The following is a 12500-nucleotide window of genomic DNA, read 5'->3' on the forward strand; positions in this document are numbered from 1 at the left end:
GAAACGGCTCCTCCAGGACGCCAGCGCTAATCAATTCTAGCTAGCGAGCGAGCTACGACTACGAGCCACACACACAGACACACAGCCACACACACAGCCACACACACAGCCACACACAGACACACACAGACACCACAGTCTGTAGTACACGCCTCGTGACGCCCACGTGACTAAGAAGACGGTTACACCAAGGCCTGGTGGTGACTACACCCTGATTCTTCTACGCCCCCCCAGCCTGCGTCTGTGTAGAATTGTGCCTAGAGTGCGCCTTGTAATGTAAATGGTAAACAGACTGACAGACATAGCTCCTTATTCCAAATTGCTTTACAACGGCCTCTCATTCACCCATTCACACACACATTCACACACCAATGGCGGCCAAGCTACCATGCAAGGCGCCAGCCAGCCCGCTCACTGGGAGCAATTTGGGGTTCGGTCGGTGTCTTGCCCAAGGACACTTCCCTCGACATGTGGCCAGCCGGGGCTCGAACCGCCGAGCTGCTGACCTTGCGATCATTAGACGGCGGCTCTACCTCCTGAGACACAGCCGCCCCCCGTGGCGAGACACCTTTGGTTAGCGGATAAGGGTCTGTTCTGTTCTAGTGAGAACCAATTACCAGGCTTCTGAGAACGGAACTGTGGTTGAAAAGATGAGGGGGGAGAAAGGGGGGGGTTTCACTTTCTTTCACAGAGTGAAAAAGAGAACGTTCCGGAACATTCACCATCTAGAGTTGTCAACTGTTTTAAGTGGTATTCTGCCTAGCAACAAGACAGTGATTGGCTACAAAATGAAGCATCGTTATTATTTGGGAATCCGACATATTTATTTATTTATTTTTTAAAGGCTAGTGTTAACTCACCAACTGCCAAAGAGAACGTTCCGGAACATTCACCACCAATCAGTGCCAGGTGTTTTAAGTGGTATTTTACCTAGCAACAAGACAGTGATTGGCTACAATGAATGAAGCATCATTATTATTATCTTTTAAAAAGGCACTGTTGTTCTAGTGTTAACTCACCAACTGCCAAAGAGTGCCAAGTGTTTTAAGTAGTATTCTACCTAGCAACAACACTCTGATTGGCTACAAAATGAAGCATCTGCATGATTTGGGAATCCCACTTCTTAATTTTATTTAAAAAGGCGCGGGTGTTCTAGTGTTAACGTCTTCTAGTCCTTTCTCTCCTCTCTCCTGCTTCCTCTCAACACAATCACTCTGCTGTGCCTCTCCTCCTCTGTCTCTCCTCTCCTGCCTGCAGCTAACGGGCCTGACGTCTCGGCTCCTCTGGTCTTGAACACAACAACAAACGTTACGCCATCGCTGCTGCTGCTGGTGGTGGGGACCGACACGGGAGAGCACACACACACACACACACACACACACACACGCCTACGAATACTTCTGCTGCATCACCGCACAGATAAAGACGCCGTGAGGACAGGACAGACCCGCCCCGAACACACACACACACACACGCACGCACACACACACTCGCGCACGCACACTCGCACACTCTCTCATACACTCGCACACGCACGCACACACACACACTCTCACAAACACACACACTCACACACTCTCTCTCTCTCTCACACACACTCACACGCACGCACGCACGCACACAAACACACTCACACACACACACACACACACTCTCTCCCTCTCCCTCTCCCTCTCTCTCTCTCTCTCTCTCTCTCTCTCTCACACACACACACGTTGCATGGATGAACACACACAAAAAAACAAGTTTTAATACCGATGCACTTTGGAGAATCTAGCAGGCGTGTCATAATGGGTTCACATCTCCGTACGGCATCAGAACAGCGTGTGTGTGTGTGTGTGTGTGTGTGTGTGTGTGAAGTGCTAATCACATCTATACAACAGAGAGACACAAAGTCCAGATGGACCTTGGTTGCAGAATGCATCTATCCTTTACAAAGGGCAAACGCCTATAGCCTCTACTGCTGCTGCATTCAATTTCAACAGGAGCAGCAGAGTTTTTTTTCTTTCTCTAGGAAAAGCCAGAAATCTGAGTGTCAGCTTTTTCTACAGTGTCTAAAGCTCTCTGTGTTCGCTGCAGTCTGACTCTAACCTGCTCTCTGTCTCTCTGTGTCCGCTGCAGATGGTAAATAAACGGTAAACGGACTGCACTTCTATAGCGCCTTTATCCAAAGCGCTTTACAACGGCCTCTCATTCACACACACATTCTCACACACCGACGGCGGCAAGCTACCATGCAAGGCGCAGGCCGGCCCGCTCACTGGGAGCAATTCTGGGGTTTAGTGTCTTGCCCAAGGACACTTCGACATGTGGCCAGCTGGGGCTCGAACCGCCGATCTGCCAACCTTGCGATCATTAGACGGCGGCTCTACCTCCTGCGCCACAGCCGCCCCAGAAGACTCTCTAACCTGCTCTCTGTGTCCTCTGCACAGTCTAACCTAAAATCTGTTTTGATCACAAATGATTAGATTTAGATTAGATTACATTCTGTCGCCTTCCTTCTTGCTGGTCTTTGCAGCCTAGAATATGACAATATCACCCACTTGACTGTTCTACGTTTTGGTTCCTGCTTGAGAACCACTATTTTCTGGTTCCCGCTGCGAACCAACTTTTCAGTCTCCGAACCAATTGCCTTTCGGTCTGAACGCGCCAGCCGGTTCCAGACTTGGTCCGCGAACGCGAACTGGAACGGTTCTTTGCCGGTTGTGAAAAGGTGTGTCTAACCTGCTCTCTGTGTCCGCTGCAGAGTCTAACTCTAGCCTGCTCTCTGCAGTGGAGAGAGTGGGGGGGGGGGAAACCTGTGCAATTCTGTGCAACGTGTTTGACTCTTGACACTTCTACGCCGATTCAAAACCAACCGCTCCATCCTCCATTCTTATTACAATACTTTGATACAATCTTCACCCCCCCAAGGCAGCGAAACTAAGGGAAACACTGCAATATAATGGACAAAAAAAATCACACTTTCAATTTAAAACCTCCATTGAAGATGCTTTTTTTAAAAAGCAAAAGCCTTGTCTGTGAAACCAGCCTCAAACACTAGGCTTCCTTGGTCTCGTTCAACCAAATGGAGACATCAAACACACGTCTGACACACACACACACCCACGTACGTGACACACCTCCCTGTGTCCAACCCGCCCCCCCCTGCTCTCGCCCCAGTGGGTTGTGGGTAGTCTGTCTATCTGGCATTCCAAACCGGGGCTCGGCATTCCGTAGGAATTGCCCGGGCGACGGGGGGGGGGGGGGGGGCGTTGTGCAATGCCGGGGGGCCGGGGGGCGAGTATGTACGCCCATCCCCATGGCAACCCCCTGAAAGCAGGAAGTGTTTGGCACAGCGGAATGCCAAGCGATGGCTGTTCTGAATGAGAGACAGAGAGAGAGAGAGACAGAGAGAGAGAGAGAGAGATAGAGACACACAGAGAGAGAGAGAGAGAGACAGAGAGAGAGAGAGAGAGGGATAGATAGAGAGAGAGAGACAGAGAGAGAGAGACAGACAGAGAGAGAGAGAGAGATAGAGACACACAGAGAGAGAGAGAGAGAGAGAGAGACAGAGAGAGAGAGAGAGAGCGAGAGACAGAGAGAGAGAGCGATAGACAGAGAGAGAGAGCGATAGACAGAGAGAGAGAGATATAGAGACACAGAGAGAGAGAGAGACCGAGAATGACAGAGAGAGAGACAGAGATAGAGAGCTAGAGAGAGACAGAGATAGAGAGCTAGAGAGAGACGGAGAGAGAGTGAGAGAGTGATGGAGAGAGACAGAGACAGACAGAGAGAGATAGATAGAGATAGAGAGATACACACACAGGGAGACAGAGAGAGATAGAGACAGTGACAGAGAGAGATAGAGAGAGAGACACAGAGAGAGAGAGATAGATAGAGAGACAGACAGAGAGAGATAGAGAGACATACAGAGACACAGAGAGAGAGAGATAGACATAGAGACAGACTCCGAGAGAGAAAGAGAGAGAGACAGAGACAGAGAGATAGACACACAAAGAGAGAAAGATAGAGGGAGCGAGACAGAGAGAGAGATAGAGAGAGATAGAGAGCGAGAGAGAGATAGAGACACAGAGATAGAGAGCGAGAGAGAGATAGAGACACAGAGAGAGAGACAGGCAGACAGACACACAACTATGTCATCCATGGCCAGGCCTTATAAGGCCGGGGATGGCTGGCTCTCACACACTGGTACACAGGGCTCAGGGCTTTACACAGACGCGTCAGACCCACCAACCAAACCAAAACACAGAGAGACGGACCGCCAACGCACAGGCTGACATCACAACACATCACACACCGACAACAAAAGTGACTCATGAGAAACGTTCGCTCCGACGGGCTGTCATCTTTCAGGAGGCGTTGTCCATTAACTCCCCAACTGTCAAAGAAAATTCCGGAAAAACACTCAAGTGGTTTTTATGCGCCACGTAAAAAGTGTTTTATTATGTGGCATTTACCGACCATTGCCTGCAAGATTTTGTACTTTGAAGCATCATCGTGTTTGGCTTTTTGGGTGTATAAAGTGACCCTTGGTACTCTAGAATGCTAGAGACATTTTCTCCCCGGCAAGCTGATTGCAGAAGTGTTAATGCATGCTTTTGTTATTACCCGTTTGGACTATTGGTGACTAACGGTCTCCTTTCTGGTCTTCCGAAGAAAGCTATTGGCCAGCTGCAATTAGTCCAAAAATGCAGCAGCGAGAGTTTTAACCAAAACAAGCAGAAGAAGAGCTCATATAACTCCTATTTTAGAGACTCTACACTGGCTTCCTGTTAAGTTCAGAATAGATCCTTCTGCTTCTTTATAAAGCTCTCACTAGCACAGCACCAGAATATGTTCAGACCTTTTTGGTAGCATATCAGCCCAATAGAGCTCTCAGGTCTTCTGACGCTGGCTTTCTCTGTGTACCACATGTAGCCTACAAAAGAAAAGTATTTATGTATTTACTTGTTTAAATCTTATAGTAACTCTTAGATTATTTCGTTATTTTGTTAAAGCACTTTGAGATGCAACGTTTGCAGGAAAAGTGCTATACAAATAAAGGTTATTATTATTATTATTATTATTATTAAACAGATTGGACTTGGTCGAAGCGCCGTCTTAAAACAGTCTAACCCCCGACCCTGAGCACCTAGACACCGACGTGACCGAAACGCGTACGTGCGTCTTCTTTTAAAACGGCGAAACAGCCTCTCAGAATCTCCGTAAAGGTGATACGTACGTACGCAGTTCTCAGAAGAACAGGTCTCCTGAGAAACCTGAAAGTGACCTAAAAAAATAAATAAATGTGTTTCCCACGTCTCTAAACATCCGTCCCCTCTCCTCGGTGTGAACTACTTCCCTCCGCCCCCGGTCCCTCCTCTATATTTAGCGCTGTCGGCCCGCGGCGGATCACTGGAGAATATTGAATAATATTTAATAAACTCTGTTGTGTGATTAAAACCTCTGCCGCTGCTGCTGCTGCTGTGAACGGGGGGATGAAGGGAGGGGGGGGGATGAAGGGAGAGAGAGAGAGAGAGAGAATAGGCAGCGATGGGAAAATAATGTCAGATATCATTAGCGACAGAGAGGGAGGGAGGGAGGAAAGGAGGGGAGAGAGAGAGAGAGGGTTAGAGAGAGAGGGAGACAGAGAGAAAGAGAGAGACAGAGAGAGAGAGAAAGAAAGAGAGAGAGAGAGAGAGAGAGGGAGAGAGACAGGGAGAGTTAGAGAGAGAGAGAGAGAGAGAGAGAGAGAGAGAGAGACACACACACACACACACACACACACACACACTAGCAGTAATGTTATTGCCTGATGCAAGACAGAAAACGACGTCAACGTCAAATAACCAGCACGTAAGGTATAAGCAGATTGAGTTTGGGTCGATGGGCGGTGAAACGGGAGACGGGCGATGCGAGGAAGCTAGTTTAGTTAATAGGAGAAGGTAACCATACTTTCATCATGGCAGAAGACAGGACGTTTAGAGCCTATTAATCAACTACTGTGATGGACGGCATGACCAGGGAGGGAGGGAGCGAGAGAGAGGAGGGGAGAGGAGAGGGAGGGAGGGAGAGTAGAGAGAGAGAGAGAGAGGGAGAGAGAGAGACAGAGAGAGAGAGAGGGAGAGAGAGAGAGAGAGAGGAGAGAGAGAGACAGAGACAGAGAGAGAGAGAGGGAGAGAGAGAGAGAGAGAGGAGAGAGAGAGTACAGACACAGAGAGAGACAGAAGGAGAGACAGAGGGAGACAGAGAGAGAGAGTACAGACACAGAGAGAGAGAGAGACAGAGAAAGTACAGACACAGAGAGAGAGACAGAGAGAGAGGAGAGAGAGAGACCGTACAGAGTAGACACAGAGAGAGAGAGAGAGAGAGAGAGACAGAGAAAGTACAGACACAGAGAGAAAGAAAGAGAGAAACAGAGAAAGGAAAAAAGAGAGAGAGAGAGAGAGAGACAGAGAAAGTACAGACACAGAGAGAGAGAGAGAGAGAGACAGAGAAAGAAAGAGAGAGAGAGACAGAGAGAGAAGGAGAAGGAGAGGAGGAGGAGGAGAGCCCGGGTAGTATTTGAATAGGGGAGAGAGGGACATGCAAACATGAGCAGTGTTGTTCTGCACTTTAAACAGAGGGACGAGGATCAGCCGTGAGGAGGCAGAAGACCAGTTCACCACCGCTGAAGGCCGTAGATAGCCCTGGGGGGGGGGGTATCATCCTTAGCGATATTCATAGAGACGACACTTCACTTCAGAGAGACACGATCTCGCAGCCTCTAATCCGAGGCGACCATCTCTGTCTCCGTGACGATGGGTCTGAACTGAGCCCTGGGGCTTGACAGGGCCTGACCGAATAACAGAGAGACCACGGAGGGAAGGGCAAGACATGAGAGAGAGAGAGAGAGAGAGAGAGAGAGAGAGAGAGAGAGAGAGAGAGAGAGAAAGAACCGGTGATTGAGAGAGAGAGAGAGAGAGACAGTGAGAGAGACAGAAACCAAAAGATAGATAGTGAGAGAGACAGTGAGATAGAGAATGGACTGCACTTATATAGCCTTATTCCAAAGCGCTTTACAACGGCCTCTCATTCACCCATTCACACACCAATGGCGCCAAGCTACCATGCAAGACGGCGGCCCGCTCATTGGGAGCAATTTGGGGTTTAGTGTCTTGCCCAAGGACACTTCTACATGTGGCCAGCCGGGGCTCGAACCACCGATCTGCCAACCTTGCGATCATTAGATGCCGACTCTACCTCCTGAGACACAGTTGCCCCGCAGAGAGAGAGTGAGAGACAGTGAGAGAGAGAAAGAGAGAAATAGAGAGTGAGAAACAGAGAGGAAGAGTGAGAAACAAAGAGAGAAAGAGAAAGAGAGAGTGCGAGAGAGAGAGAAACAGAGAGAAAGAGACAGTGAGAGAAAGTGAGAAAGAGAGAGTGAAAGAGACAATGAGAGACTGAGAGAAACAGAGAGAAAGAGAGTGAGAAAGAGAGAAAGAAAGAGAGAGAGAGAGAGAGAGAAAGAGAGAAACAAAGAGAGAGAGAGAGTGAAAGAGACAGTGAAAGAGAGAGAGAGAAACAAAGACAGAGAGAGAGAGTCCCTAACACCCCATCCCATCCCGGTCTGGTTGATCTCGTCCTCCTCTCTTACTCACTTCTTGACGTTGGCCTCCCCGTTGGGGATCCTCCTCAGCTTCTTCTTCTTCAGGATCTTGACGGCGCGGCGGCAGAGCGTGTCAGAGTCCAGCATCTCCTTCACCTTGCCGTAGGAGCCCTCCCCCAGCAGGTCCCCCATCAGGTACTTCCCTATCAGCTTGGCGCGCTTCCTGCGCGGCTGGTAGATCACCTCCGTGGAGTCGATGCGGTGGATGAACGTGTCCATGCCCATCAGCTCGTTCTCCGTCAGGTAGTCCAGGTGCTGGAGCTCCCCGAGGCTCATGATTGGTCGACCCTGGAGCCCTCTCACAAGGCGAGGGGCGGGGCGGGGCCTATTGCACTATTGTCAGGTATTACGGTCGCTAATCAACGCGACCGCTCTACTAACAGGAAGGGGAGGGACTCCCCTGAGTTCGTCGTCGTCGTCGACGGATGCGCGGAGGGGGGGTGAAGTTGCCTCTAGACACTGATCTATGGTCAGTTTAGCGTTCTCCCCCCCTCCTCCTTAGGGGTTTGGGGGTGGGTGGTGGGGGAGGCGGTGAAGCTGATCCTGGACCTGTGTCTACGGGCAACTTCCTCCACCCTGAGCGACGACCTTCTCCTCTCGGCGGTTGTGCGTACGGGAGGGTTAGGGAGGGAGGGAGGGATGTAGTTCAATTAGAAAACACTAAGGGTTGTAGGAAAGGAAAGGGGTTGGGGGTGGGTGGGGGGCTGGGGGAGTGAAACAAGGCCTTGACACATCGGCCTGGGGCGTTGTTGAGATGAGGGGGGTGGGGGATTGTTGACGTCGGGATACAGTGCGTCTGTTGTAAACATCGGGGTGGTTTTCACCAGTTTGTGATGATGAGGGGGCTCGCTGGTAACGGTTTCCGCATAGGTCGTCGTCGGTCGGTAGGTTGTAAGCCGAGAAGCCCAGACAACAACAGCGCTGACAGAGTCAGTAATTTCCGGTCAGAGTTCAGGCTGTTCTTTCTGGGGCTGTTTTTGTAACTTTGTGTGGGCGAGAGACAGGTGCAGTGTTGAGGAGAGAGAGAGAGACAGGTGCAGTGTTGAGGAGAGAGAGAGAGAGAGAGAGAGAGAGAGAGAGAGAGAGAGAGAGAGAGAGAGAGAGAGAGAGAGAGAGAGAGAGAGAGAGAGAGAGAGAGAGAGAGAGGGATGTTCCCTTTAGAGAAAGAGATTACAGTCCTCTGCTTAAGCCCATGTCGCCTCCATCTGTGATCTGATAAGAGAGAGGGAGACGTAACCAGGCCTGGTCGGAAGCCAAGCGCAGGGTTGGCATTGTCTGTCGTAAAGGTCCTCGCTGTGATGTGATGCACAGTCGGTCTCTACTTCAGGACATTTGTGTAGGGAGCTAGATGTCCAGATACGATACACCACACGGCAACATACAGTAGTACAGAATTAAAGTCCCGTTCAGTCTTTGGTACGGCTAGAACCTCTCTCTGGATCCCGGAGTTCGGTCGGCTCTTTAGGGTGACAGACAGGCGGTCGTCTTCAAAGTTGCCAACCAGGATTCTGTTCCACAATACCTAGGGTCAAGAACCACACCGACATTAATGACATGTGTCAGACAGCAACCATGGCATGATTCATAATGTGCAGTGGAAATTACATTTCTAATCTGGCAACGGTTATGCAACAAAACCTTACAAACTGTACTCGTTATGCTAAGGCTGCGTTCGTAGATTCGATCAGCACTCATGGAATTCCCTCTTGTCCAATCAAACGACTTGCTCCCTTTTATGACGTTGAACCCAGTGTGCGCCCCGGGGCTCTCAGAGCGAATTTACGAACGCAGCCCACAATTGGCTTGATAGCGAAATAGCTTTTGGTATATTACTGTTTGTTACGGTTGTTGGTGATGTTTCATACCAAATAACTATCTAACTAGCCAGCCACAGCAGCTGGGCAGGGGAAATCACCTCCGCCGGCTAAACTAGCCGGGCTGCGTTCGTAAAGTCGCTCCGAGAGCGCCGGAGCGCCACACTGGGTTCAACGTAGTTAAAGGGACCGAGTCATTTGATTGGACGAGAGGGCGTTCCACGAGTGAACGCAGCCTTAAGAATGCTTTGATTGATTGATTGAAAACCTTTATTGTCCCCAATGGGGAAATTTTGTTGTCAAACAGCTCAGTTAGGGCAGAAAACATTCAATACAGAAAACAGAAAACATTCAATAGAATACATAAAACAGTGCAGGCTCAATAGGTAAAAAAAAAAAAAAAAAAAAAAAACTACCAAAACAACTCGTAACACTACATAACCCTAACACTAAGACACTTTCCCAATTACATTTCCAGACAAGCTCAAGCTAAATGAACGCACTGATATACGGTTGACGTTGGCATACTAAATACTATGTCTGTGCTAAATCTTGGCAAAGTAGCTGCCTAGTTTAGCTGTCTAAACTCATGAGCTTAGAATGATAAGGTTCTATCTCCGTTTAGAATGATAAGGTTCTATCGCCGTTTAGAATGAGAAGGTTCTATCTCCGTTTAGAATGATAAGGTTCTATCGCCGTTTAGAATGAGAAGGTTCTATCTCCGTTTAGAATGATAAGGTTCTATCTCCGTTTAGAATGAGAAGGTTCTATCTCCGTTTAGAATGATAAGGTTCTATCGCCGTTTAGAATGAGAAGGTTCTATCTCCGTTTAGAATGATAAGGTTCTGTCTCCGTTTAGGGCAGTTCAGAGATATTGAGCGTCAAAGTTTTTACATTCCATTATGTTTTGTGAGATGGAACCTTTGTATTTTATGAATTACTAACTCAAAAATGTCAACATTATAAAAATAACACCACACAGGCATTAATAAACACCTAATGGATCAGATTATGTAAAAAAAAACAACTCAATTTTGACAAAAATGGAGATAGAACCGTATAATTCTAACATCACGAACTGTTAAATTGCCGACAGACTGGCTCGTATCTCCGGTGCCAATAACAGCCTGACTGGGCTGAGCTTGTTAGCAGCTAGGCGGCTAACTAACAGATCGCAGTGTGTCACAGCCAGAGAAGCTCGCGACTTTAACGGTCAAGTTACCGTGGCAACCAACGGCCCTCACCTTAGCAACGCAACGGTCATTCAGAAGGTCGCCACGGCTGCAGGTCTCCTGTCAATCATTTAAGTCCTAAAATGATTTTAGTAGTTTTAGTTTTTTCCGTTTGTGCGTAAATAACAGAGGTTTGCTGTTCTTGATTCAGCTGCTGGCTATCAGGTTGCCGCCATCTTGTTTACCTCCCCCCTCTGTGAGAGAGCCAACCTCCTCTCACGTTAATGCGTCAACATTGGGGCTGCGTTCGTTAATGCGCAATGGAAATCGGATCAGCACCTCACGGAACGCCTCTCGTCCAATCAAACGACTCGCTCCCTTTATGACGTCGGACCAAGCGTGTTGCCCCGGCGCGCTCAGAGCGACTGTACGAACGCAGCCCCTTGTGTTGTATTTCACACTCGAGTCGCAACGTTGTTCACAGGGAATGTATTTCAGCAGTTAACTTAACGTGAATGTTGTGAATAATTAATTAGAGAGCACTACAAATAAATATAGGTAAAATTAGCCTATAATTTAATGACAAATTATGAAAAATATTATTATTAATATTAATATGATTATAAAAATGGCACATATATATAATAATAATGTATAATGTAATGGCATCATGACAAAAAAAAGGGGAATCAGGACTACTAGTTATTGAGTTATTGGTACAGAATCAAGGTCTATACAGTAACAGTTAGTTTGTAACAGTAATGCATTACATGTGAGTCCTCGTTGACTGCAGTTGAATGTCAAGTAGTGGGAAATTAGAGCTTAGCGAACAGAACAGGACAAGAAAAAAAGGTTCTGAGAATCAATACATCCACACTCACACTGGCACTTTATTTTGCTGTTGATGCCATCCTTCACACTTAACCCCATGTCAGGTCACAGGAGTGCAGTAAGGGATGTTGACCTGCCTACCAACCAGCCTACCAACCACTGACAGAGTATCCCGCTTCCAGTGTTCCCAGGGGCCGACACTGATCAACTGACGTTGGCTGACGCTACGTGTACGGGGGTCTCTTTCGCTTAGCTGTGCAATTCGGGTTATATTTAACCGCCGTTAAACCCCCTGGGAATGGCAAACTGAAGGTCCGATTTCACAGATCTGTTACCCGGCTCATTAGTGGCTGGCTGGCTGACGGTAGGGAGTGTTAGATGTTGGGGGTCAGGATACAGCCCTGTCCCAGGTGGCTGTACATGTGGGGGTACGTACGCAGTTTCAGGTTATTGAGGAGAACCTTAGGTAACTCTGAAGAGGAGGCTATGAACTCTGCAATACAGGAGGGTGTTTCAACAACTACTAATTGCCACCACACACACACACACACACACACACACACTACACACACACGGTCCTTTCTTGCCATGCTGTTTGCTGAGTGTAAGAAGGACATTTCTACTGATAAAACATAAGCAGTATATATAGCAGCCCTGCAGATAATGCAGATAATATATAGGCAGTCGTTTCTATTTCTAACAAAGGTCTACATTGTTTCATTCAATGTACACAGGGACATGTAAGTTTGATCTTGACTGACATTTTTTTCTTCTTCACGGATGCCAGTCCATAGAAACAAACAATTCTCTCGACTAAACAATTTCACAATGGACATATTTATTGTTTACACACTGGGAAGCATATTACATTCATCGCTTGCGTTTATGACATAGAAAGAATGCTGAAAACTCTGTTATACATAGGAATGGTGATAAAACGACCATTACATAATTGTGTACAGTGAGAACTAGCAACAAAGGCAAGCAGACCGTTCACAAAGTCAACTGAACTGATGTGTCTTTTGGTTAAGAATACTGCCACTGAGTTTTCAA

General features: G+C 47.9%; 2 protein-coding genes across 2 annotated transcripts in view; both read right to left on the minus strand.

Annotated features, from left to right (window-relative positions):
• stk11 (serine/threonine kinase 11) overlaps positions 1-7906 on the minus strand; it is a gene marked incomplete at its 5' end in the record, with an annotated part of 28593 nt that extends 20687 nt beyond the window's left edge. The window contains one exon of the mRNA XM_080546504.1: positions 7623-7906. Coding sequence (XP_080402630.1) covers positions 7623-7906 — 284 coding nt within the window. The remainder of the gene's footprint in view (positions 1-7622) is intronic.
• A 4399-nt stretch (positions 7907-12305) lies between these two features.
• Positions 12306-12500, minus strand: part of sugp1 (SURP and G patch domain containing 1) — a 16894-nt gene continuing 16699 nt past the window's right edge. Inside the window, exon 14 of the mRNA XM_080546501.1 lies at positions 12306-12500. This exon is cut by the window's right edge and continues 464 nt beyond it. The gene's annotated coding sequence lies outside the window, so the exon portion shown is untranslated.

Source organism: Nansenia antarctica (genome assembly GCF_963989245.1).
Source record: "Nansenia antarctica genome assembly, chromosome: 16".
NCBI lineage: Eukaryota > Metazoa > Chordata > Actinopteri > Argentiniformes > Microstomatidae > Nansenia > Nansenia antarctica.